The sequence below is a fragment of the Astatotilapia calliptera genome, chromosome 22 (genome assembly GCF_964374335.1).
Source record: "Astatotilapia calliptera chromosome 22, fAstCal68.1, whole genome shotgun sequence".
In the NCBI taxonomy this organism is placed as follows: domain Eukaryota; kingdom Metazoa; phylum Chordata; class Actinopteri; order Cichliformes; family Cichlidae; genus Astatotilapia; species Astatotilapia calliptera.
The window spans coordinates 37,066,927-37,094,610 of record NC_137442.1 but is presented as its reverse complement, the minus strand read 5'-3'; the positions used below and the strand labels follow the sequence as shown (position 1 = coordinate 37,094,610).

The 27,684-nt window shown below is 44.5% G+C and overlaps 1 protein-coding gene across 21 annotated transcripts in view; it reads right to left on the bottom strand.

The window, feature by feature from the left end:
* The window catches only part of epb41a (erythrocyte membrane protein band 4.1a), a 52,737-nt gene that overhangs the window by 18,790 nt on the left and 6,263 nt on the right, over positions 1–27,684 (bottom strand). For 5 of the 21 annotated variants that reach the window (XM_026155481.2, XM_026155484.2, XM_026155497.2 and 2 more), the window contains exons 2-18: positions 21,833–22,149; positions 20,161–20,445; positions 17,571–17,675; positions 17,354–17,396; positions 16,763–16,838; positions 16,027–16,245; positions 14,941–15,028; positions 14,267–14,419; positions 14,080–14,177; positions 13,824–13,999; positions 12,428–12,669; positions 11,866–11,940; positions 11,033–11,077; positions 8,789–8,851; positions 8,647–8,694; positions 4,114–4,155; positions 3,778–3,948 (exon numbers count right to left, since the gene is read on the bottom strand). In XM_026155481.2, coding sequence (XP_026011266.1) covers positions 3,778–3,948; positions 4,114–4,155; positions 8,647–8,694; positions 8,789–8,851; positions 11,033–11,077; positions 11,866–11,940; positions 12,428–12,669; positions 13,824–13,999; positions 14,080–14,177; positions 14,267–14,419; positions 14,941–15,028; positions 16,027–16,245; positions 16,763–16,838; positions 17,354–17,396; positions 17,571–17,675; positions 20,161–20,445; positions 21,833–22,141 — 2,238 coding nt within the window. In that variant the 5' untranslated portion in view covers positions 22,142–22,149. Of the gene's footprint in view, positions 1–3,777; positions 3,949–4,113; positions 4,159–8,646; positions 8,695–8,788; positions 8,852–11,032; positions 11,078–11,865; positions 11,941–12,427; positions 12,670–13,823; positions 14,000–14,079; positions 14,178–14,266; positions 14,420–14,940; positions 15,029–16,026; positions 16,246–16,762; positions 16,839–17,353; positions 17,397–17,570; positions 17,676–20,160; positions 20,446–21,832; positions 22,150–27,684 lie in introns of all 21 variants that reach the window. The other 16 variants (XM_026155485.2, XM_080296266.1, XM_026155494.2 and 13 more) reach the window with 13 other exon arrangements.

Genomic DNA, 27,684 nt, shown 5'->3' with positions numbered 1-27,684 from the left:
AGCTGAACCAAAGATGTTGTTTCATTGAAACAGCACTGGTTCTAGTGGAGGCATGCACACCCATGCAACACCTCTTATTTGTTCATATCAGAGAACAAGCCTGGACGAGGTCTTGGATAGAGTTATCCATGCCATGTGGGCTAATTTACCAGAAGCACCAAACCCCTAAGAAGGCCCAGTAATAAAGGCACCGCGTACAGGACGGTGGTTCCCAGCTTCTGTCACACATTTCATTACATAGAACTGTCCAAAATACAGACGTCCTGCTATGATTCGTAAAACAGTGGATCAAGCAGAAGCCTTCACATAACAGTCATGTAATTGTCTAATGTTACTGTGTAATTGTAACGAGCAAATTCTGCAGTGTGTGAAGAAAGCTGCATCAACTCTTTCTACACTACAGTCCCTGATTACAACAGCTACAAGCAGCCAAATGATCTGGCAGCTGTGCAAGCATGAACAATAAGATGACCACACACTGTTTGTGCTGCACGCACTGGCTGCTGGTCAACTCTGCTGCTCCACCCCACCTTTGTTGTCCCAGTTACACAGCTGCACAACCATTTATCATTTATTTATTTATCATGTGTGATTGATTTCTTCTGGAGTTTCCCTTCTCTGAGCTCACACAGATGCCTTTCCTTGCTGGTACCCATGCTGTGCATAAAGCTCTGTAGTACTGTGCAAAGGTCTTAGGGTTTGCTGGTTTGAAGCATAGTGAGTGTGCAGCTGAGCACAAGCCGGGGGAGCTGGCTGACCAATGCTCGTGATATTGTTTGCTCATAAACGCTGCACAGTGCTGGCCTGCTGCAGCGCGGCCACAAAGCACCAGACTACACACCGCCTGTCACTGGGTATGGAAGCGCAGCCGTGGAGATGCTCTCCTGCATAAGCATGCCATCGTCACAGGAAAGGAAGTGTCTGTGCCTGTGGTCACATCGGGCTGAAGCAGTGGAATAACATGGTGAAAGCCAACAGCGCCACCTAGTGGAGGATCAGTGCATGAATTTGGAATCTTTCGCATTCTGATTGGTTAAAAACATATTTTATATTTCTGATCAGAGGAGAGACGTAGCAGAGTACAAATACATATGTAGAGTTTTCAGCTATCTTTACTGGTTGTTTTTACTCCTTACAGCTGAACTGAAATATCTCTACTTTGTACTTCTGACAGTTTCAGATTTCAGACATTTCAACAGAGTTATTGTTTCCTGTCATTCCACCTTAAATCACTGTAAATAACTGATTGGAGTCTAAAAGGAAGAAATATTTAACTCTTCACAGACAATCCATTATTGTATCATCATCAGAGTGTGGGGATGAACAAAAGTATTTTACCAGCACAATATAATCTGCATCATTGCTTTAACAATGTAACAGATAGCTTTAAGATGGCCTTAAGATGTTTATGCATACTGTTATCATATTAACCTTGTATTCCAGATGCAGTTATAACTATTTTATACACATTGCATATCTGTGCTTATTTTGAGTTGATGTTCGGCTCATTAAGGGTCTTAAGCTTCACTGGCGTGACTGTCCAGGTGATACATGCTGAGGGAAACTAGAACATAGAAGGAATTGCAATACATGCTTACAAAACACTTATATCAGGTCATTTTTATTATCATTTATAAGTTCATATTCTTGTATTGAGTTTTAAGTAGTATCAGTTGGTTAAAACATTTATTCAATTTATATTACATCTATAGTTCTAGTAAAAGGTTGACAGTGGCCTCTGTTTGACTGTGAGCGTTAGTAGAGGAGAGGTGACACAGAGTGCCACGTAAGGTCGTGACATAGCATGTTTGCTTGTAATTGTGGGCTTGCAGAAGTGCTCGCTCACTGCAAATCATTGTCTGCGGTTTTGAAGAAGCGCTAATCAGAAAGGTTGACAGGAAACATCTGCTATGAAGATGAAGACAATGTTCTTTTTAAACTGTGTTAAAAGTCATTGTGGTTTTGATCTGACCTATGTATGAAATGGATCTGACGTTGAGGGGGCGTCATTAAATTTAAGCCCTGATGGTATAAAATCTCTGTTTATGCTTTGATTAAGTCGGAGATCAGTTGCGGTCTGCGTACGTAGTGATCTTCCCACGCGTGCATTAAAATCATCGTTTGACTTCACCCGGCCGGATCAGTGTGGTTATTCTTCGATCACCTCTTGTTCCCCTTCCTCAATATTGAACCCTTAACAAGAGGTTAAAGTGAAACTGTCCTGAGTCTGACGACTCAGTGTTTTGTTTTTCTTTCTATTATTCTATGTTCTTGTTTATTCTGTTATATCTTGGAGCAGACAGAGTGTCCGTGGTGTCACTCTGTCTGCTCGTGAATCTGTCTGTTAAGTTCAGTGTCTTGTCTGGTTCTCTGTGTCTGTGAGTTTCCTGTTTTATTCTGAAGGTCTCTGTCTCATGTGAGTGTGTTCACTTTTCATTTCCCCTGTCCCGTCAGCCCTGATTTCTCCCAGCTGTGTTGCCCTCCTGTCTCTCATCCCTTGATTACTGCTGTGTGTATTTAAGCCCTGTGTGCTCTGTGTTTTTCCCCTCCGTCATCCTGAGTGGTTTTCCCTGCAGCTCTGTTTGTGTCTTTAGGTTTCAGGTTTGTTTTCTATGCTTAGTCTTTCCAGTTTAGGTTTACTCAGTTCTGTTTTTCACCACCCTCGCCTTGTGTATTTACCACCTCCATTAATAAAGCTTCCTCACATCAGAAGTGACCGCATCTTGGGTCCTTCAATAAATTCCACACGGCTCGCCTCGCTGACCGTGACAGAAACAGCATTTTGGTAAAGCCATGAACCCTGGTTGTGGTGTTTCAGCACCAAGCTAACATCACAGAAGAGGAGCGAGCAGCAAAGAGCGCAGCTCAGCTGATCACCTCTGCCTGCTCTTACAGAAGAAGCTGTGACGTGTTTCCAACTGATCTCAGGTTTGTTTTTCTCTTTAGGCGTGCACACTAAGGAAACTCGACCACGGTGGAGGCAACAAAGACTTTTCCCTTTTAATTCACTGTTGTTCTACATTAAAGATGTTCAGGACTCTTTCATAGAATCAGTCTGAGCTGAAATAATGTTGCTGTGTTAAAACTGCTTCTTTTTCTTTTACACTTTGAGTCCATTTCACAGTCTCTACTTTGTCGTGTCTTTAAAAAGATGAATTAGTACTCTGTTTATTTTTTAACACAAGTATCTGTACTTCTACTCAAGCGACTGTGTCAGCTGTTTGATGCACACTCAGGTGGCAAAAGCATATTGTACACATGTGCTTTGATCATTATCTGTCTCCTGACGCCTGTCATATTATTTTGAACATTTATAATCGTAGGAATACACAGTGTGAATTCTGGAGACTGATTAGTTTGTGTTCATTATTTTTAACATTTATATGGAAACGTAGAGAGAAAAAAGACCGGATTGATACATTTTTAGTCAATGTTGAAGCTTTTAAACACCGATTTTTGCCAGCGTTAGAATCAGAGCATCAGTATGTGCAGAGCGGCTGTTTCAAAGCAGACATTCTGACTTGTCATGGCAAGGAAAACCATCACCAGTCGACAAACACATTAGCAGTGTCTGTGTTATGTCCCTGCATCCCAGGAACACGAGAGTGTGTCAGTGAGCCAGCATGAGCGAGTCTATAGGTGTGAACTGATTTCACTGCTCGATTGCTCTCGACACGTCAGCATGCCTGTCTTGGAAAAGCTTTCACAGGTAACTTTGTGTAATTCACGTGAGTAAAACAAACATGAGCTGCACTGCACCGAGCTCATCGGACTTACTGCTGGTTGGAGCTGACCGTTGATGCTCGCTGTGCGGAAAGGAGAGTTGGTGGAAAGACGCTTATCCCACTCGCTGGGCCGAGACTCCGGTACAGACTCCATGAAACTCCTTTTTAGCTCGCTGATGCTGGTATGGTGCCGCATAATTTCAGTCTGGGTCTTATCCAGGTCCTTCAACAAGGAGGCAAAAGTGAGAGTAGGTTGATGGAAGGAAACAACTACGCTGAAAGGCAACGATTAAGGTTGAGAAGAAAGCAAATGAAAACACAGGGCTGCACTTTCTATAAGTATATATTAAATATTTCAACAGTGCTGGGTCTGCCATGTCCCACTGACCTTTAGAGGCTGTGGAAGAACAGATTTTCCAGACAAACCAAACTGCTTCATGTTAGCAGTAATAAAGGAAGCAGCAGAGCATTACTAATGATTAGTGCGTACTGTTCTGTGGCTCACAAATCATGGTTTGCATCAATGCCAGCAGAAGATGTTTAATGAGGACAAACACAACAATGTCATCTGACAGAAAAAATCCAGATGGCAGCGCTAACACAACCAAAGCAAGATCGGTGGCTGTGTGCACATCCACGCTGGGATGAACGAGCCAAAGCCGGTGTTGTGCCAAAAAGTGATTGTCTGCCAAAAAGTGATTTCCGGTATTTGCCAAAAAGCGATTGCTCATATTTAAAGTGCTATAAGTAACTTGTTGGGCTATAATATGTTAAACATCTGTCAAATGCATCCCTTATGGATGACACAAAGTCATCTTGAGCCACAAACAACATTCGTGTAACAAGATACAAGCTGCAATCAGTTTTTGGCAGCGACTTTTATATAACCTTTATTTATGCAGTAAAAAAAATCTCATTAACATTAAAAATGTATTTTGTAAGAGTAAGTTGCCCAACAGGACAGCAGAAATGGCAGCAAATATTACAATAGTTCTGTAAAAATATTTTAAGTGGGGATAAAGGACCGGATTGGTTATAATGTAAGTACAAGTTGTAAAGATACTTAAAAAACAGATAATTTTTTAATTCTTTATGTAACCCCTTTGTATCCCCTGTTCACCGAAGTCTATTTACGAACATACGTAAAGATATCACGCATAAAAAAAAAAATACACAGAAACACTGGAAATCAGGTTTTGGCAGACAATCACTTTTTGGCACAACACCGGCACACAAAGGAAAAACATGGCCACTGCAAAAAAGTGCAAAACTCATTCTGAGTCATGTCTGCCATTATTCTATACAGTAATGACCGTTGTTTATGTCGGATGTGGGCAGAGATGGAATCGTTTGGTCTTCAGTGGTTAAAGAGTCTCTCTGATGTTTCACTTTCATTCTGACTCCTTTCAGAAAGGAAGACACAGGTGGAGCGCTAATGGCTTTACATCAGCACAAACACACCTGCTTCACCTGCTGTAACTACTTAAGACCTCAGCTTTGAAGTTTTTCATGTGACAGAGCAGGATGAGAGTCTGTTGAATGTAGACACGTCCTGTCATGTGAACAAGTCAGTACGTTCCATGAAAACTGTTAGCTTTGACGTTTCCACGAACCTCCATTTCTTGTTTTTGAGCCACATCAAGAAGATGCCTCTTCTACTCAAACAGAGCTGATCCGAGCAGACTGAAACAGTGTTTCAGAGATCAAGCGGTTTTTTCTTTACATAAGGTTGAAAAAAGCCAACAATTTAAATGTCACGTACAGACTGTAGAGAGGGATGACACATTATAAAATCACCAGGCTTAGCCATGCACTGCTGTTAGACACATGACATCTCCTGAGTCCAGGCCAGGATGCTCAACTTCGGAGCCTAATTTTACATATGGATGTTTGATTTGTAGATTAACGAGTATCAGTGCTTCTTGTCATCCCTTTCTTCTGAAATGATGGTGGCAGAATATGATACAGCACAATAGATACAGCAAAGAGAACAACACAAGTCCATTATCACAGACACACAGTGTGTTCAGCATGAGCGCTGCATTAGGGCCATGAAGGACATTCATCATATTAAAAATGTCCTTAACGACCATGAGTAATGACGATGACAGCAAAGTCCAGAGTGTTAAACATCAGACTGTGAGCGTAAACGACTGGGAAACAAATATACTGACTGGAGCCTGTTTACCGCAAAGACTCTGCTTCCTGCTCACTGGGTTGTTGATCAGATACAGTGGATGCAAAAGTGTTCGGCCCCCTTGAACTTTCCCACATTTTGTCACATTACAGCCACAAACATGAATCAATGTTATTGGACTTCCAGGTGAAAGACCAACACAAAGTGGTGCACACGTGAGAAGTGGAACAAAAATCAGACATGACTCCAAACATTTGTTACAAATAAATAACTGCAAAGTGGGGTGTGCGTAATTATTCAGCCCCTTCGGTCTGAGTGCAGTCAGTTGCACATAGACGTTGCCTGATGAGTGCTAATGACTACATAGTGAACCTGTGTGTGATCTATGGGGCGATCGTGGCTCAAGAGTTGGGAGTTCGCCTTGTAATTGGAAGGTTGCCGGTTCGAGCCCCGGCTCCAACAGTCTCGGTCGTTGTGTCCTTGGGCGAGACACTTCACCCGTTACCTACTGGTGGTGGTCAGAGGGCCCGGTGGCGCCAGTGTCCGGCAGCCTCGCCTCTGTCAGTGCGCCCCAGGGTGGCTGTGGCTACAATGTAGCTGCCATCACCAGTGTGTGAATGTGTGGATAACTGAATGTGTAAGGCACTATACAAATACAGGCCACTTACCAGGCCATCTAATGTCAGTACAGATACAGCTGCTCTGTGACGGCCTCAGAGGTTGTCTAAGAGAACATTGGGAGCAACAACACCATGAAGTCCAAAGAACACACCAGACAGGTCAGGGATAAAGTTATTGAGAAATTTAAAGCAGGCTTAGGCTACAAAAAGATTTCCCAAGCCTTGAACATCCCACGGAGCACTGTTCAAGCCATCATTCAGAAATGGAAGGAGTACGGCACAACTGTAAACCTACCAAGACAAGGCCGTCCACCTAAACTCACAGGCCGAACAAGGAGAGCGCTGATCAGAAATGCAGCCAAGAGGCCCATGGTGACTCTGGACGAGCTGCAGAGATCTACAGCTCAGGTGGGGGAATCTGTCCATAGGACAGCTATTAGTGGTGCACTGCACAAAGTTGGCCTTTATGGAAGAGTGGCAAGAAGAAAGCCATTGTTAACAGAAAACCATGAGAAGTCCCGTTTGCAGTTTGCCACAAGCCATGTGGGGGACACAGCAAACATGTGGAAGAAGCTGCTCTGCTCAGATGAGACCAACATGGAACTTTTTGGCCAAAATGCAAAACTCTGTGTGTGGCGGAAACTAACACTGCACATGACTCTGAACCATCCCCACTGTCAGATATGGTGGTGGCAGCATCATGCTCTGGGGGGGCTTCTCTTCAGCAGGGACAGGGAAGCTGGTCAGAGTTGATGGGAAGATGGATGGAGCCAAATACAGGACAGTCTTAGAAGAAAACCTCTTGGAGTCTGCAAAAGACTTGAGACTGGGGCGGAGGTTCACCTTCCAGCAGGACAACGACCCTGAACATAAAGCCTGGGCAACAATGGGATGGTTTAAAACAGAACAGATCCATGTGTTAGAATGGCCCAGTCAAAGTCCAGATCTAAATCCAATCCAGAATCTGTGGCAAGATCTGAAAACTGCTGTTCACAAACGCTGCCCATCTAATCTGACTGAGCTGGAGCTGTTTCAAAGAAGAATGAGCAAAGATTTCAGTCTGTAGATGTGCAAAGCTGGTAGAGACAGACCCTAAAAGACTGGCAGCTGGAACTGCAGCAAAAGCTGGTTCTATAAAGTGTTGACTCAGGGGCTGAATAATTACGCACACCCCACTTTGCAGTTATTTATTTGTAAAACATGTTTGGAATCATGTCTGATTTTCGTTCCACTTCTCACGTGTGCACCACTTTGTGTTGGTCTTTCACCTGGAAGTCCAATAACATTGATTCATGTTTGTGGCTGTAATGTGACAAAATGTGGGAAAGTTCAAGGGGGCCCAATACTTTTGCAAGCCACTGTACTTACACCCACTCTTTGGCTGGTGTGAAATGATGAGAGTTTATGGCTGTCAGAAAAGCTTGTTTTCTATCCTTCTTGAAACTGCTTGTTGCATGAAGTCAGTCGAGAACATGTTTTTCTCCTCGAACGTTTTGTGGTTTGCGATCAAATTATCAGTGAAGTTCACTCTTTTTGTCCAAATGAGAGCAGTGATGGTGTCACACATGGAGCTGATATTGGTTAAAAAGTAACATGCACGTCTCTCCAGGACTCATATTCACAATCCCCTCGCTTAGCTCCGAATCAAACCTAAAGTGCATTAGCAGGGAGTCCCAGCCTAACACCGAGTGAGTTAAAACTTTACTGATGCTTCAACGTTTCTCTTGTTCCACACTTTTAAGCTCAGAGCTAAGACACTTTATGAATAACTTATAATTGTGACAGTTTTAGTCCCAACTTTAAGGGGAAATTCTTAAAAACAAATTCTAAGACTTTTCATAGGATGTTGTCACCAGGAAACAAACTCTTAGTACTTCAGAGTTTTGTGAATCCGGGCCCAGGAGATGATGTTATACTGGGTCCTCTGATAACCAATGAAAAAGGAATACAGCGCCTTGCTCCTCTCGACCAATCACAGTTTGAAGTGAGTGTTTATGTCGCACTAGAGCTCCAACATTTCATTCTAAGCAACATCACTGACGTAAACCACAGACGGAGGTTGGAAGGACGATTAATGCATACGTTAGTGAACTTTCCTGGAGATGTTTCCCAGTCATCTATCACACGGACAAACACAATGTGAAAGTAAAGTGAAGCTACTTGCATGAGAGTCAGACAGGAAAATGGTGCATGCCAACCCTTTAGGGTTAAACTAGGAAGAACAAAAGACAGAACAAAAGAATGAAAGAACTAAAGAACGGAGCTGTGACAGCAAACGACGCTTATTTAAGACTGAAGATACAAACCTCCAACATTAAATTGCTATGTCTGATATAAATTGTTTCACCCTCAAGTTTCTTTGATCTTTTCTGTGGAAATGAGGAAAAAGGAAAACACTGGTTTAACATAAGAACTGGTTCGAACATTTCACATGTGATTCTGAATAGTGTCCCATGAGCACGACTGACCAATGACATGAGCCGTATCAAAAACGAGCTCTGCAATCACAACAACAATGCAGGCTGCAGCCCGACTGCGTCCAGCTCAGTAACGTTAACAACAGTCATGTGTTTGACGCAGCAGGCTGGGACCCAGTTCCTCTCCATCCCCACACTCAGTGAGCTGGTGAAGGCTCTCTTAACTGCACTAAGGCAGAAACACTGGAGATTCTGAGGAACCTCGCTTTTTACAACTAAAACAGGAAGTTGGCTTGCTATCAGCCTCTGCAGTGATTTATACCGCTACCAGCTGAATGCACTGAGATCCATCACCTGTTATTAAATGCACCGATGGTTCAACACTGATCTTATTCTTCTTTCTTAATAGAACTAAATCAATATTTCATTTTGATCATTGCTGACACAGTCAGTGTGAAATATACTGGACACAAACATGGATGGCAGCCTCACAGCATCGTCGGTGCAGATTTAATGTTGGAAGGCTTTATAACCTGATGTGGCAGAGTGTCCACACAGAAATATGTAGGGATCCCAGGGGAACTAGGTCGCATATTTGCTGCACATCTATGGACGGCACATTCTGTGCATGCAAACTGCTGCAGTGGCAGTGCGGTGTGCAGGAAGTGCAGGAGGATGCGTGCCTGTCTCCTGAGTCAGATCTGGAACTAATGCTTTCAAAAAATCAAACACTATTCAGTGACTATTTCAGGTGTCTCGTAGATGGATTAAAAATACCTGAATGCCTCTCCATGCCATGAGCCTAGCTCTTTTTAATTTAAATACATCTGCATTCAGTTTAAAACATGTGTGGACAGTCAGAATGGTGAGAAGGCAACATGAAAACATTTCAATCATATTTCAATTTAAAGCCCAAAGAACGTAAGGACATTATGTGAAACGTAAATAAATGTATAAGTAGGATTCAATGATTTTCAACTCTCACATATTTTACTCTCAGCTCAGAAAACAGTATGTTTAAACTGAGACGTCTTAATATTTTATGAAAAATAAGCTCCTTTTGAATTTGATGGCAGAAAAACATCCAAAAACAAGTTGGCATGAGGGCAACACAAGGCTGGAAAAGTCAGTGGTACTAAGAGGAAACAGCTGGCTTGCTACGTCAAGCAACGAAGAAGCCGTGTGTGAATATGATGCAGAAAGGCTAAAGTCGTCTCTGTGCAAAGGTTAATTAAATGGACTAAGGAACCTAGTCCATAGAAACAAAGAGGAGAGGAACCAAAGCCTGCATCCCTGATGGTACGGGGGTTAGGGTACACACACGTTTCAGTGTAACATCTGCTCCTATCCAGATGTTGTTATCATGGAAGAGCTTCATATTTCAGCAGGTCAAACTGCTCGTATTACCACAACATGGCTTCATACTGTCCAGACTGTCCTGAACTATCCAAACCTTGAGAACATTTGGGCCGCCGCGTAATGACAAAACTAAAAACACTCCCGAGCAGCCACAGAGCTCCACAGCATGCTCAGGACAGGCAGCTGCAAAGCTGCAAACACGCTCCTGTCCCAGCTTTGTGCACACGTGTTACATCATATCACACAGAACCAGTGTTTTTCATTCAAATGTGAAAACGTCTCAGTTTAAACATTTTGGTCTTTTATGTTTTACTGTGAATAAAATACCTGTTTATGTTTCCCTCTTTTTCTTTATCCTGACATTTTTGGAACTGGGGCTGTGTCGTCCCGACACATTACACTGGTTATAGGAGCCCACTTTAGCCCACTTTAGAGGCTCACACTTATTTACACATCCAGCACTTACAGATAGAAAGAAAGAAACTACTACAATAATATAATAATAATAACAACAATAATCAAAATAATAACAGTAATAATACGAGAGAGCCACTTTGTCCAAGAGCTGCAGGCAATGAGAGATACAGTTCAAACTTGCAAAGTTGAATGATTTATGATTCAACTTCAGAAAAGCTCAGAAAATACAGCAGCATTCACAGGGAAGCAGGCAGCAGAAATAATGAAACAACCAAGGCAGCAAATCACTGTGTCAAAATAAAGAGGAGCTGATGTGTAGCTGATGCAGGGATCACAGCGCAGCAGTGACACGCTAACCTTCCTCACTCGAACCATCTCCATCTTTCTGTCCTGAAGAGAGTGCTGCTCTCCCATCAGAGGAAACACAGGGGAACATGTTACTGCAACTCAGCAAAACTCAGTACACACACACACACACACACGCACACACACTCACACACACACGCACACACACACACTCACACACACACGCACACACGCACACACACACACACACACACACTCACACACACACACACACGCACACACACACACACACACACACACACACACTCACACACACACACACACACACACACACACACTCACACACACACACACACACGCACACACACACACACACACACACACTCACACACACACACACACGCACACACACACACACACACGCACACACACACACTCACACACACACGCACACACGCACACACACACACACTCACACACACACACACACGCACACACACACACACACACACACACACACACTCACACACACACACACACACACACACACACACTCACACACACACACACACGCACACACACACACACACACGCACACTCACACACACACACACGCACACGCACACACACTCACACACACGCACACACACTCACACACACACACACTCACACACACACACACACACACACTCACACACACACACACACACAGATACACACACACACACACACTCTCACACACACACTCACACACACACACACAGATACAGATATTTCTTATACACTATACGAGCATATGCAGATCCAGTTATAAAAACGTCTTTAATCTTTAGGTGGTCTGATCCATCATGCAGCAGGTCTGATCATGTACAAGGAAAACAAACCTGGCTTTTTCGTTCTTTTTCCCCATTAGTGATGGCCAAAGACGGGGCATGCCTCCGCTCTCTCCTGCCCACCTTCTAGTACATTAAACAAAACTCACATGCTGAGGATCAGCTTCAGGAAAAACAGGACAACAGCCTTCATATAGTTACAACCAAGGGTGAAGTAGCCAGAGCGCTGGTCTGTGTTCACTTTGCAAATGTAAATAAAGTTGTAGTCCAGCGTAGTACAACAGCTCCTACTGAGCACAACTGAAGGCAAGTTAGCATAAACTGACAAGCAGCAGTTCATTTCCAATCAGCATTTTAAACAAAGGACACTGAGTCCACAGGGGCCGTATTTTCCAGGAAGAGAGAGGAGAAAAGCTAAGATGTGATCACTTCATTTATACAAAGTTATACAGGAATTGTGCTGTAGATGTACAGCGCTCACCCAGTGTCTGTCAAGCTGAACCTCTCTCTCCTCTCTGGGTTGCTCTGGTCTTGTGAATCTCAGATTATAAATTATGCTGAGGTATTTTTTCCCAATAATAAGTAGAGTTAGGGCTCGGTGGTAATCCCCTACCTTAATCTCTGGAGTAGACTTGGCACTGTGGCTCTTGACGCTGTCAGTTGTCAGGCATTGTGCCAGTAGCTCTGCCTTTCTGCTGGAATATCGGTGTCCTCTGGGCGTGGAGACATCGTGGTGGTCAGAACGAGGCAGGGTGGGTAGCAGGGGTGACGGGGTGGCCTCCCCAGGTGACACTGGTGACATAACAGGGGCACTGACAGGACGACTGGACTTGTTGTCGGGAGTCGACACCATTGCTAGAATGGAAGAGACGATAGCCTCGCTTTGTTTTTGGAAAGCATTCAACAATAATTCTTTATGATGTAATTTATCAATAAACACTACTTGGACCCATTAATGTACCCAAGGGTTTAGGAAGCAAGTCAACTGAATCAGCTCAAAAGTACTCGTACTACAAAAAGCACCCAGTCCGAGTGCATTGTGTGCTGCCACTGTGCTCTTGGCAGCTATCTTTGTGAATCAGTCTTTGTATAGAAATGTCACTCAAATCCTGAAACACATCAAAGCCACCAGCTGACTGTAAAAAGCAAAGAAGCCGACACAGAACACACGTATACACGTGAACGGACTGATTAACCCTCGAAAGCCTAAACCTGTTGCTGGCGTCAAACAGGTGTTTGCAACTTTTCTTCCAACATCTGTAACTCCTGGACCTCAACTGAAAGAATTACAACAGGTTGTGAAAGCAGCAACTCTGTGCTTTTTAGTCATATTAGGGTCATTACAGTAAACGCATGTACGGCGCCGCAGCAGCCCTGCAAAGATCACGGTCTGCTGAGAGCCTGCCTCCCTCCTCCTGCTCCATCCCCAGCACCTCTTGCATCACAGAGGTGCAGGAGAGGCATTCCTCCTCTGTCCCCTCCTGGCCAGCTGTGTCTCAATCTCAATCACACACACACACACACACACACACACACACACACACACACTCACACACGCACACACTCACACACACGCACACACACACACACACAGACACACTATCTCGGTCTGCTGCCTCTGAACATGTCTTGTATCATTAGTGTGCTGCTCAGCAACATTTAATTGTTGACCGTTACTCGTGCTCATGTTGGTTGTTGTTGTCTTTCAGCAGGTGATGAAGCAGATTTTCCCTCTTCTTCTGTTAACTTTCTGCCAAATTCTCTTTCTTTTGCCTTTTGTCCGCCGTAACGACCATAATACTACTGAAAAAGCACAGATAATTTCAGGAACTGTTGGAATTTTTCGATTGCACCAGTGGGTCAAGAGTTTTGGCTAAAACCGATGGCAGCATGGGCGCACCCAACCGTTTTATACATACAGGTCTGTTGTCGCTGTTTGCCCAAGGACTCATAGGCCAGACTGAAAAACACGAGTGCAACACAGAGTCCGTCTGTTAGTAAAGGCGTACCTCCATCCAGACTGCGAGAGTTCCTCTTGCTGGAGGAGCGCTGGAAAAGGGGAGCTGGTCTGTCAATCAGAGAGCTAGCCTGTCTGGTCTGCGCCTGAGTCCGACCGCTGTAACGAAACTTCGAGCCCAATGCTAGGAACTTCCTTGGGGTGGTGGCCATCTCAGAGGAGGTCAGCCTGCACATAAGAATATTGATCTTCAGCTCTGAAAAAAGCCACAGCTCCTTCAGAAATGCAGCACGATGAGAATACAACACCTGAAGAAGGTGTGATGTTCGACACACACTTTCCACAGCTTTTTGGCTGCCTTGTAGTTGGGAAGCTTGAATCCAATGGCACTCTCATAATGTTCCACCTGTTAGAACAGACACAAACCTGCTGTGAACAAGACTAACAGACCTTAGAAGGACGAAAAACAAAAAGGACGTTTTTGTGGCGGTTTACCTCGGATGGTCTTATTTTGATGAAGAAGCTGCTTCGTTTGTATGAGACTTTGAGGACTTTGGGCCAGGGGAAACGGTTGATCCTCAGTTTATCTTTGTAAACCATCAGACCACTGGCACAAACCCCCAGTATGATGTCAACTCCATCCAGATCCTAACAGATATTCAGAATGAAAGAAATAACTCCTAAAGCAATGTAGGCAAATAAATAAACAGGAGATACTGAATGATAGAAAGTTTCCAGCCCAGTCAGCACGCAGTGGTCTAAAGGATGCTCCTTGGATCACTACACCTGGTTATGTTTACTTCATCTGGACTGTTAAGCTCTTTTCTGACTGGTGGTGCAACCGACGTGTGCTGCTCCCAAGCATCCACAGGGGGGCAGTATCATCTTCAAAGTGCTCTCCTATATTTATTTTTAATACCTGCTCTGATGTGAGGAGAATGACCTTATTTCTGGTGTGCACACTGTCACACTGCACAGACGCCACAGGGAGCACCACATTCATGCCGACATGTTAGAGGACAGGTTCTCTGTGAAGTACGTGAACTACCTGCTCCCAAAGTTAGCATGGAAAACAAGGGTGAATCACTACTCACTATTTATTGATTGGAGCAGTTAAAAATAGTCTATAAGGAAGAACAGGAATAATAAGAGCAGCTGAGGATGCTCACCTTGGCCTGGTGGAGGTCCACTCCATACATGGAAAGTTTCTTGGCATTCTCCAGGAACATCAGATCTGCCTGCGCTGGGCTCATGGATCTGCGATGGCACCCCAAAGAAATCCAAAATCTTTAGCTTCTGTGACACTGACTGAATCCACACTTGGATGTTAAATGTGTAACGGCGTCAGCTGCTTTACTACATGTTTCACTTTAGAAACAAGTGTTTCCACTGCAGCTGCCTCCACCAGTGTGTGAATGTGAGAGTGAACTGTACAGCGCTTTGAGGGCCCTGAAAAGTGCTGTATAAATGCAATCCATTATTATTATTCCATGAAGCTCACACACAACTTGACCGTTCAATTATTTCTGATGTTTGTTAGCTTAACTTCCCTGTCTGCAAAGACACATGTCACATGTTAGTGATGCTGCGGACGTTTCCGTCTATCGCATGTGACCGATCGACGGTTTCGCACAAACCTGAGATACTGACAAGTTTTTTATCTGGACGTGGACATAATGTGCAAACTCTCAGCTTTCATTTGAAGGTATTCACATCCAAATTGGATGAAGGGTTTATGAGCGTCAGCTCCTTAACATGTGCCACCCACTTTTTACAGGGACCAAAAGTAATTGGACAGTTGATTGACAGGCTACTTCATGTGCAGGTGTGGGTGATTACGCCGTTACGTCATTATCAATTAAGCAGATAAAAGGCCTGGAGGTGATTTGAGTGAACAGAACAGACAACATGTGGTCAGAGGAGCTCATGCAGGTGAAACAGGCCATCCTTAAACTGTGGAAACAGAAAAACTCATCTGAGAAATTGCTACAATATTAGGAGTGGGAAAATCTACAGTTTGGTGCATCCTGAGAAAGAAAGAAAGCACTGGTGAGCTCAGCAACACAGCAACTCGTGAACTTTACATAAATTCTCTGCAATAAGTGGCAAGACAGTGGCCCAGCGGTCACTCCAAGAGTGTACTGGGTTCAAATCCACCATCATCCCAGTGAGAATGTGGTCGCCATGGATAAGTGGAAGAAAATAAATGGATGGATCTACAACTAATGAAATAAGAGTTCCACTGGGTGACTGACCTGTATGTGCGGTGCAGCTCCATCATTTTGTCCTCCAGCTCCTTGGTTTGACCTTGGGCCATTTTCATTTCTTTAGCATATTCACTGCCGTGCACTTCAGGGTCATATTCACCAAGTTCTGACTGCAAAGCGTAGGAGCCCAGCAGAGCCAAAGTAACGAAGGAGCAGGGAAGGCGGCCCTGGAGGATGTCCTTTCGCAGTTGGAGACAAAGATAGTATCTGCAATGCACATGCAGTTCTCACATTAATTATAGATAGATGGTAAAGGACCTGGATTAATACAGGCGTACTGTGAGATGTGTTAAAGCCCCAGAAAACTATGGTGGAAACCAGAGTCAGAGCTGAACTCGCACGCTCACTGATGAACGCATCAAAGGTATATTTGATCCAGCTCGGACTCACAGAGGCTGGTCGGGTTGTTCCCGGGAAAAATTGCTTCACCTACTGAAATAATACATAACCAATGTCAATCTGGAGAAGGTCAAATAATACTGGAAGGAAAGATGGAGGCTCCACAGGTTAGAAACAGACATGCAGCTTGGATCCATCTGTGCCGCCATCTGACTGACTGAAAACTTCTTAAATGCCACAGAAAGCTCTGAAGCCTCCAGCTGATAAACTGGACGCATTTTCATCCTTGTGGGAACTAAAAACACACACATGGACTACACACCCCGTCCACTGTGTGACACAATAAAACTATTTTCACCAGTGGGAGACTGGATATGTGCTGTACCTTGTGATGTCTTCTGATAGCTGGGCTGGGTCCGGTGGATAGAATTTTACATTGAAAGTGAAATTATAGTTGGCACCTTGAGAAAGAAAGGAAGGAGTGATTAAACGATTACCCAGACTGGTCGGAGTAACCCATGAGTATGTGTGCAAAAATCTTTATTTCCCTGCTCACACAAATCTACCACTGGATTTATGAAACGTGGCTGATTTTATTAATCATTCTAAATCAACAGGCTCATGAGTTTTACTTGCAATCTGCATGCTGCCACACTCATGCTTCTCTTTATAAGGAAACACATTTGTCTGCAGTGCAGTGGTCAAAGCAAAAAAGCAAGAGAAAGGCTGCCTGAAAGTGAAACTACAGCATCCATGTGGAGACAAAACAGTGACGGTTAAAAGTACAAACGTTGCTGAATATCGTTCCTCCTCAGATACTCACTGTGACTGAAGATAAAGTTTAGGAAAAGACAGGCGTGAGAAAACATGAGGACAGACAGACCTAATCTGAAACTCACAGCAATTACTGTTTGTGAGTGAGGCTCAGTGTCACAGAGACAAACACACGTTTTCTTTGTGGAAGAGTTGAGCTCACCTTGTACCTGCCTGCGGATCTCTTTGGTCAGGTCCATCCAAGTCTAATCAAGAAAATGTCACATGCAGTTTAAGCTTTAGTGATTTCGGACCATCAACTCCTTCAATAACAGGGCAAAGGGTTAGTGTAATCATCAGGTACAATGACGTGAATGATACCTCCTAATGGAACAGTGAGGCTGGGATTGTTGGATACTGACCGTTACACTGACGCTCACCTTCATAGTGGGAGTTTCCCAGATTGCCAGGCCGTAGTAGTCTTTTTCCAGCAGGTTCAGGTGGTCACACACTTTCATGAACAGCTCCTGGCCTTTAGCGTGTTTCTAACACACAAACACACACACTTGCCTTTTACATCTCAGTGATGTAATGCATCAAAGATGAATGCCTCACCCTGAGCCTAAACCTAACCATAAGCCAACTGTAACCCTGACACTAAAGGCACATTTTGCGGGGATGTTGGTCCCACAGGGATAGTAACACTCGAATCTTTGGTCCTCACAAAGATGTATAAGTGCGCACGCACAAACAAATGGAGCAGACATTAGATTTACCTGCTAATGTCACACGCAGGATAATGTGGTCAGAAATAAGCAGTGGAGAAACAGACAGCAGTGACAGGGACTCCAGCTTCTCCTGAACTGGTCTGGTACCACTATGAGTGATGGTTACCACTAAGTACGGCAGCTGAACCACCTTTGTTTGCTGGCTTGATGATAACAGAGGTGTTCTACATAGTGTCTGTTTCAGTGACACGGGCAGCGAGCGCCATCAGCTGCTCGCATGTGTAAACAAAGCAGCCCTGCACAAATGACTCCTTAACCCTTGTGATGTCCTCCCGATTTGCATACAATGTGAGCCATCAGGGGTCAAAAGTGTCCCCACTTCATTTGACTGTTTTTTAAAGTATAAAGTATAAATTGTCAATCAATTCAGTGTTACACCTTAGTTTTACTTAAGCAAGAATAAAGAGTTTATGAAATAACTAAGGAATTGGGTTAATGTGTGTCTGTGTGTGTGTGTGTGTCTGTGTCTGTCTGTGTGTGTGTGTGTGTGTGTGTGTGTGTGTGTGTGTGTGTGTCTGTCTGTGTGTGTCTGTGTGTGTGTGTGTGTGCCTGTCTGTGTCTGTCTGTGTGTGTCTGTCTGTGTGTGTCTGTGTGTGTGTGTGTGTGCCTGTCTGTGTCTGTCTGTGTGTGTCTGTCTGTGTGTGTCTGTGTGTGTGTGTCTGTGTCTGTCTGTGTGCCTGTCTGTGTGTGTCTGTGTGTGTGTGTCTGTGTCTGTCTGTGTGCCTGTCTGTGTCTGTCTGTGTGTGTGTGTGTGTGTGTGTGTTCTGTCTGTGTGTGTCTGTGTGTGTGTGTGTGTGCCTGTCTGTGTCTGTCTGTGTGTGTCTGTCTGTGTGTGTCTGTGTGTGTGTGTGTGTGCCTGTCTGTGTCTGTCTGTGTGTGTCTGTCTGTGTGTGTCTGTGTGTGTGTGTCTGTGTCTGTCTGTGTGCCTGTCTGTGTGTGTCTGTGTGTGTGTGTCTGTGTCTGTCTGTGTGCCTGTCTGTGTCTGTCTGTGTGTGTGTGTGTGTGTGTGTGTGTCTGTCTGTGTGTGTCTGTGTGTGTGTGTGTGTGCCTGTCTGTGTCTGTCTGTGTGTGTCTGTCTGTGTGTGTCTGTGTCTGTGTGTGTGTGTCTGTCTGTCTGTGTGCCTGTCTGTGTCTGTCTGTGTGTGTGTGTGTGTGTGTGTGTGTGTGTCTGTGTGTGTGTGTCTGTGTGTGTGTGTGTGTGTGTGTGTGTGTCTGTGTGTGTCTGTGTGTGTGTGTGTGTGCCTGTCTGTGTCTGTCTGTGTGTGTCTGTCTGTGTGTGTCTGTGTGTGTGTGTGTCTGTGTCTGTCTGTGTGTGTGTCTGTCTGTCTGTGTGCCTGTCTGTGTCTGTCTGTGTCTGTCTGTGTGTCTGTCTGTGTGTGTGTGTGTGTGTGTGTGTGTGTGCCTGTCTGTGTCTGTCTGTGTGTGTCTGTCTGTGTGTGTCTGTGTGTGTGTGTGTCTGTGTCTGTCTGTGTGTGTGTCTGTCTGTGTGTGTCTGTGTGTGTGTGTGTGTGTCTGTGTGTGTGTGTGTGTGTGTGTGTGTGTGTCTGTCTGTGTGTGTCTGTGTGTGTGTCTGTGTGTGTCTGTGTGTGTGTGTGTGTGTCTGTGTGTGTGTGTGTGTGTGTGTGTGTGTGTCTGTCTGTGTCTGTCTGTGTGTGTGTGTGTGTGTGTGCCTGTCTGTGTCTGTCTGTGTGTGTCTGTGTGTGTGTGTGTGTGCCTGTCTGTGTCTGTCTGTGTGTGTCTGTCTGTGTGTGTCTGTGTGTGTGTGTGTGTGTGTGTGTGTCTGTGTGTGTGTGTGTGTCTGTCTGTGTGTGTGTGTGTGTCTGTGTCTGTCTGTGTGTGTGTGTGTCTGTGTCTGTCTGTGTGTGTGTCTGTCTGTGTGTGTCTGTGTGTGTGTGTGTGTGTGTGTGTGTCTGTGTGTGTGTGTGTGTGTGTGTGTGTGCCTGTCTGTGTCTGTCTGTGTGTGTCTGTCTGTGTGTGTCTGTGTGTGTGTGTGTCTGTGTCTGTCTGTGTGTGTGTCTGTCTGTGTCTGTCTGTGTGTGTGTGTGTGTGTGTGTGTGTGTGTGTGCCTGTCTGTGTGTGTGTGTGTGTCTGTGTCTGTCTGTGTGTGTGTGTCTGTCTGTGTGTGTGTGTGTGTGTCTGTGTGTGTGTGTCTGTGTCTGTCTGTGTGTGTGTGTGTCTGTCTGTGTGTGTGTGTCTGTGTGTGTCTGTGTGTGTGTGTGTCTGTCTGTGTGTGTGTACTTACGTCCAGCTCACACTCGTACTGAGTGTCGTCCAGCAGTGTGACTTTGATCTGCATGGTCTTGGGTCGGCGCGGCGCTCTGGGAGCTTTGGCTTCTTCTTCTGCTGTTTTCTCGTCCTTTTCTCCCCTACTGCCTTCTTCAGGGCCAGACTCCTCCTCCTCCTCCTTCTTCTCTTTGTCCTTCTCCTCTTCTTTCTCCACAGTAACCTCCCCTTCCTTGTCCTCGTGTTTCTCCTTGTCTTTTCCAACCTTGTCCTCGTCAGTCTCTTTCTTCTCTACCTGGGTAGCCTGACAAAGACACTTTGATGATGAAGCAGTCATCAAATCAAATCAAAATTTATTTATATAGCACATATTAAAAACAACAGTGTTGACCATAGTGCTTCACAGTCAATAAAAACATGAGACAGTTAAAACAAACAATAGAAGAGGACAACAAACAATAGGTAACAACGCAACAAGCTAAAACAGCCAACTAGACAGAATCAAAAGCCAAAGTAAAAAAATAAGTTCTAAGACGTGATTTAAAAGACTGGATCGACTCGGCAGTGCGAATATGACGGGGAGGTTATTCCAGAGTCTGGGTGCCACGGATGCAAAGGCCCGGTCGCCTCTCGACTTCATTCGAGTCCTAGGTTGTGCTAGGAGCCTGTGATTGGACAATATAAGTGCTCTGTTGGGATTGTATGAATGGAGTAAATCAGAAAGATAACTGGGCGCTAAATTATTCAAAATATTAAAAGTGAACAAAAGAATTTTAAAATCTATACGATATTTAACAGGGAGCCAATGTAATTTGGCTAAAATTGGAGTTATGTGTTCATGAATTCTCGTACCTGCTAAAAGACGCGCAGCTGCATTTTGAATTAACTGGAGCCGGCAAAGAGAGGAGTGTTGGAGGCCCGAGTAGAGGCAGTTACAGTAGACCAGTCTGGATGTAATAAATGCGTGGATAAGCTTTTCAAGGTCCTTTAAAGGAAGGAACGGCTTTGCTTTGGAAATCTGACGCAACTGGTAAAAGCTGTTTTTTACCACAGTGGACACCAGTCATGTAGTAACTGATATATTTATATGTGTAAAAACATCAGTGTCTTTGCAAAAAGACTAAAGTGCAATTCATACTACTAATCTGAACACCAGGTGACAACCTTGTTTGGATTTAATGCCATCACAGGTGAAACTGAGCAGTTCATACTGGAAAACAACAGTTACTGTGTCTAAACCGATGGATGCAGGGGCTGTCAGAGTTATGAAGAGGATGCACATCGTGCTATGGTGCAGTTTTGATGGAGATGTGCATGTCAAGCATTACAGCTCAGCAAAAACTGTGAGATCATCCACACATCTGAGGTGTCACAGTGTAAACTATGTGAACATGTAGCACACGGAGGATCTTAAATAAGTCACAGCGTAATCAGACTTTATAAAGGTGATCCAGGCTACACCTGAAGGAGCCCAACACCACCTTTGTAATGTTTCTCTTGTAGCCTGAGCAGGGAGGAGGCTTCATGCACCGTCTACAGTCAAGAGTCTCAGGTTTGGAAAATGATTTGCTCAGTAATGTAAAAGTTGACGCATCCTATAAGAAATACTTTGCAACTCGATCCATGACACATTTCCTTACATATCACAGGTAAGACCTAAGTCTGTAACACAGTCACCAACACAGGCTGACCTGAGCCTCAGCGCTGCTTACTGAGTGCTGGTCAAGGGCGACCTCGCCCTCTGTTTTTAGTTCAGGTTCGGGGTCAGCGATGGGTGCTTTAGCTTCTTCCTCCTTGTCCTCCTTTTCTCCACCCTCGCTCTCACACTGTGAACGCCTTTTCAGGAGGGAGGAAAAGAGGCGTGTGAGACCGCGGCCAGCAGGGTTGTGGTTTTGAGGTCGGAGCTGGTCGTCCTCTGGAGTGGGAGGTCTGGCGCCCTGGCCAGCTTCCTCCTGCTGCCTCGGCTTTTTCTGGTGACTTTCTGCCTCGTCTGTTGTCATGTCAACAGCTGTGGAGGTAGATCAGAAAATAGAAGTGAAATCAGACAGGTTCATGGTTCAGGCAGATTGGCTTTGTGGAGCTTAAAAAACGGATACTTTACCATCATGCATCAGTCCATCATAACAGCGTTACCAATTCACAATCAGACTGATAAGAGAAATGTTTTCTCAGAGATCAAACCTTTCAAACTTTTCTGCAACAGAACGGATCAAAACCCAGCAAATACAAATACACTAATGTCAATTCAGTTGTTAGCAGCCTTAAGGTGGTTTATATTGCTTTAGCAAAAAGGAAAGTTTGAAGCCTAATCTTGAAAGTAGAGATAGTGTCTGTCTCCTGAATCCAAACTGGAAGCTGGTTCCACAGAAGAGGGGCCTGAAAACTGAAGGCTCTGCCTCCCATTCTACTTTTAAATACTCTAGGAACAACAAGTAGGCCTGCAGAGCGAGAGCCAAGTGCTCTAATAGGGTGATATGGTACTACAAGGTCATTAAGATAAGATGGGGCCTGATTATTTAAGACCTTGTATGTGAGGAGCAGGATTTTGAATTCTGGATTTAACAGGAAGCCAAAACAGGAGAAATATGCTCTCTTTCTAGTCCCTGTCAGGACTCTTGCTGCAGCATTTTGGATTAGCTGAAGGCGTTTCAGGGAGTTTTTAGGACTTCCTGATAATAATGAATTACAGTCGTCCAGCCTGGAAGTAATAAATGCAGCAGTTATCAAAGTTCCTGTACAATGACAATGTCTGTGGGATGGTTACCAGGATGCTGAATTAACTGGGAATTTATTCAATGAGTATTACAAAACTGCTCAGTGGCTAAAAAATAGAGGTTGTGTTTTGGCTTTTAGAAAGCATGTAAAATGAACCACGATCACAGAGAGACAACAAAAACATCTGACCTGACTATTACAACCGTTACATCACGTTATCTTCATTTAAGATGCCACACTGGGCTGCAGTGTCAGTTTTTCACCACTATTGCTAAAGGGGTGAAAGCTACACTCTCACTTTCAGATGATGCTAATGGCAACATAAAACTCGTGGTGACTGCTGGACGTGTCACTCTTCTGGCAGAACAGTCGTTTTCCTGTCTGCTTGTCACAGTGATCCCATCCCCAGCTCGGTTTGGGATTAATGTGGTCCTATGGGAATTACACCAGGTGGGTGGCTGCATGACCATCAGCTGATGAAGCACAACAGTCAGAAATATTGCTGCTGTAGCACCCCCCCCGCGCACAAACACATCCTCCAACCACACACACCCATATTTTGTTTTCAAACTCCATTGCAGTTTATTTCACACCTCAAACATTTAGTAAACAATTAAGCAAATACAAGTAAACTGCAATAAATTACAGGTAGTAATAAAATAAGCTACTAACTCTTTTACGCTGCGTCCACACACAGAGCTGTTTCTGTGTGTTTGGACCTTTCGTCCACATGTAACCGGCGTTTCGAATCACCGAAAACTGAGGTTTTTTAAAAATACTGGAATACAGAGTTCGTCACGCAACGTCAAAGGTATGTGCCTTTTTCACGTCACGCTGTGGCCACGTTATTGTTTACATGAGATGAATAGCAGAATGGAGACAAATACTGTTAATCTGACTGTCTGCAGGTTTTACACACAGTTACTGTCCCTCCATTTACAAAGGCAGAGGCGTCACGGTGTCATTATTTTACATGTAGTTGTTTTTTCCTGAGTAATAATGTTCAACATTGCTGTCAACACAGTTTTCAAAAAATGCCCCTCTGTGCAAAATGGGTTCAAAAACATAAACAGCTGTGGGATCCTGTTTGTCCGTGAGTTTGAGAGCCCAGCGCTGCTGCCGACGCAGGGAAACTAATTCTGTCGCAGAGACCTACGTCGGCACTTGTGCAGGTGAAGCCAAAGGGAGGATTTGCTTCACCATATTGTCTAGCATTTGGCTTGGAATGAAGTTGGTTTGGAAACATATTCAGCGATGCTTCATCTCCTGCTTTGCGTTTGCGTGGGCGCCCCGTCAAAAACCTGTCCATGATGCTAGCAGTGTCCAAGCGTTTTGTTTTTGTTTTTTTTCATACCCCTGCAATGGCTCTGCGCCCCCCCCCCCCCCCCCCCCAGGGGGCGGGCCCCACACTTTGGGAACCTCTGATCATTATTAAGAGATGAAAAGCCATTGAATCAACTGAACATATAATTTATTATGAAACAGAAAACTAGATTGTTTTTACATGAGTGATCAGTGTGTGAATTCAAACACTTGCTGCATGCAGGTCCTCGGCCTCTTCAGACTTTCCACAGGCATTGCTGCTTTCATTGATACTTTAGCACTGCTAACCTCATGCGATTAGACAAACTTTAGATACAAACTGCATCTTTTGTTTACATTATTTACTCGGGGCTCTGTCTGTTGCCCCACTCAACAGGTTGCAAGTTCAACTGGAACCTGAGATCCACAAACCCGTTACTGCTTTATTTTTACAGATGCATTCAGTCTTTTGTTTCTATTCATGATTTTTCACTTTGGAATACATAAACTACAAGACATACTAACTGGAATTAGCAGACTAATGGTGCAGACTGGTGGAGGCAGGGAACAAACCACCAACCTTCCTCCAGCAGATAACCTGCTCCACCTCCTGAGCTACAGCCACCTCACAGCTACCTTCAAGAAGTTTTTAGTAAAACCACGGCCCTTTCATTCCTACCTCACAGACCGTACGATTGCACAATTGAACTATTCCTTGGAGCTTCGCTCTCCACCAGACTTCTCTGCAATGTGTCCGGACCCAAACGAGCGGCCATGGAAAAATGGATGGGCTTCCCAGTCGGGTTTCTTTTTGTGGAGAAAAATGACAGAACCGCCCGTGCATAGATTACCAGGGCCTGACATCACAATCAAAGACAAGTATCCACTGCCTTTGATGAACTCCATGTTTGACACTCTTCACGGAGCTGCTATTTTTACCGAACTCGACCTCCGCAGTGCATCCGACAAAGAGATGAATGGAAAACCGCATTCAATACACCACTTTGAATACCCGGTGATGCCGATTGGGCTAACCAACCCCCAGCCATCTTTCAAGCTTTGGTATGTTCTCAGGGATTTTGTGGACAGGTTCGTGTTTGTTTACCCTAGATGACATTCAGATATTTTCCAAGACTCTTGAGGAACACCATGTGGCTTTTCTCACGTCATCTCGAGGAGAACTATGATGTGGGTGACAGGGAGGTGTTAGTAGTAAAGCTCGCTCTGAAAGAATGGCGGCATCTGTTGGAGGCAGCCAAGCAGCCGTTTGCTATCTGGATGGATCATAAAAACCTAACTTACCTGAGGACAGCTAAGAGACTGAGTGCACGGCAGGCACGTGGGTCACTGTCTTTGCCAGGTTTAACTTTTTTATTTCCTACCGTCCACGCTCACGGAGCATCAAAGCCAATGCATTATCACGCCAGTTCGCCACCGACACAATCGCTCTGAGGTCCCAACCATTCTCCCCGCTACAAGCAAGATTGGGTTCATTGCCTGGGATGTGGAGGTCGCCATTCGCCGGTACTGGAGATTGACCCTGATCTGGGTATTGGTCTCGTGAATCGGCGCTATTTACTTGCAGCAGCCCGTTCCACAATTCTGGACCGGGTTCACGCCGCCAAATTCTCATGGCAGACCATTCCATTTCCCCATCATGTCACGCTACACCTGCAAGCCAGTGAGCCACTAGAAAGCCATTCAGTTGCCTTATTACCTCACTCAGCATTTCTCTCCCTCTGTTTCAGTGACCTCTATCCCCGACCCACGAGCCGTGACTGCTTCAGACTCCTGTTAGATTCTCATTTCATGTTTCCGGTGCTTAAGTGTTACTCTTGTGTCTTTGTAAATAAAACCTACCAGTTTGCCTCTGTCTGTATTTGGGTCCATTTTCATGCACTAGCCCCTGCTGCCATAACAGGAATATTAGTCTCTACTATTTCAATTTGTCAGTTAAAATTAGAGATGGACCGATCCGATATTACGTATCGGTCCGATACTGACCTAAATTACTGGATCGGATATCGGAGAAAAATAAAAAATGTAATCCGATCCATTAAATATCACGAAAGCACCTCACAAAACTTGCAACACGCCGTAACTCACCTCAGAACGTTAGCACGTCGGAGCAGTATGCATCACGTGATAGAGCGGCTGTGGCATGCGGGACCTGTCGGTGGTCTGGATAGCATTTGGAGCTTCGCTAGCAACCCGGCATTTCATCTCCGACAAAGTTATCCCCGAGAGAAGTAAAGCAAGTGTGTAAGTCCATCTCTGAATGTTTGTAAAGCATTCCTGCATTAAGCTTAACGAGCGACTGCCTCTCGCTCTCCGGCTGCTACTTCAATCATGAAACTGCTTAATGATCAGCTGATCGGCTTTTCTGTCGCGAGTCCGTGTAGTTGTTGTTTTAAACTTGAGTATGAACTTATACAAAATGCAGCAAGATATTTAAAAAACAGTTTTGTTGATTAAAAAACACTATATCGGATTCATATCGGTATCGGCAGATATCCAAATTTATGATATCGGTATCGGTATCGGACATAAAAAAGTGGTATCGTGCCATCTCTAGTTAAAATCAGGACAGACAGGTTGTAACACCTACAGGCACATAAAGTTGATGGTGAGAATCCTTTTCTGGCTTAATACCAGGACCAACACTTCCAAGACACTGGAAGCTAACCCACCTAAGTAACTAACCAGAATCTTTATGTAAAAAAGTCAAAAGTTAGTGACCAGGGTTCAGCGGGCAACTGGAGAAAATATATTTACATCCATGGATGAACAACGTTGTTCGTGCATTATCATCTCTGTACTGTGTTTTACTGCTATTGGGTCATAAACTAGATCATTCAATGACTTGACATTCTGACCAGAAGAGAAAATGGTAAATTAATAAGATTAAAGCACCGCAACAGTTCCAAGTCAGCAAGAAACAGAAGGAGACCACGGTGGTGGATGAAGTCCCCAGGGTGGAGAAGGAATGCTTCTTTATAAAGGTAAGAGGTGCCAGGGCTCCTGGACGTGATGGGACACCACTTTTAACAGGTGCCTCAGATGGGCAGAGATCTGAAGGATGCCAGACAATAAGCTCAGGTTTCTCATAAGTGCTGCCTACAACTCCCTTCCATAGCCCTGCCTGTTTAGTAGTGCTTACTATGGCAGCTGGCGTCCTGTAGGCAGGACAGCATGGCAAGTCTGCATGTTTTCATAACAAAAGGACGCAACAATGAAAAGGAGAAAAGATGGCACTGTCCCAGGGATGCTTCGGGTGGCAAGGAAGTCAGGAAGTCCTCAAGATGTGTAGTGTGATGGCATACTTCAGAGTCAGCTATCTATCTATTATTGTAGGATCTACTGTACAATACAAAGCGCCTTGAGGCGACTGTTGTTGTGATTTGGTGCTATATAAATAAATGAATTTGGAGAAACAGCCGTTTACTCTCACACACTGAGATCTGTCAGTTAAAAAGTCTAAAATCCAACCAACGAGATTAAAATCAAGTTTAAACTGGTTAAGAAG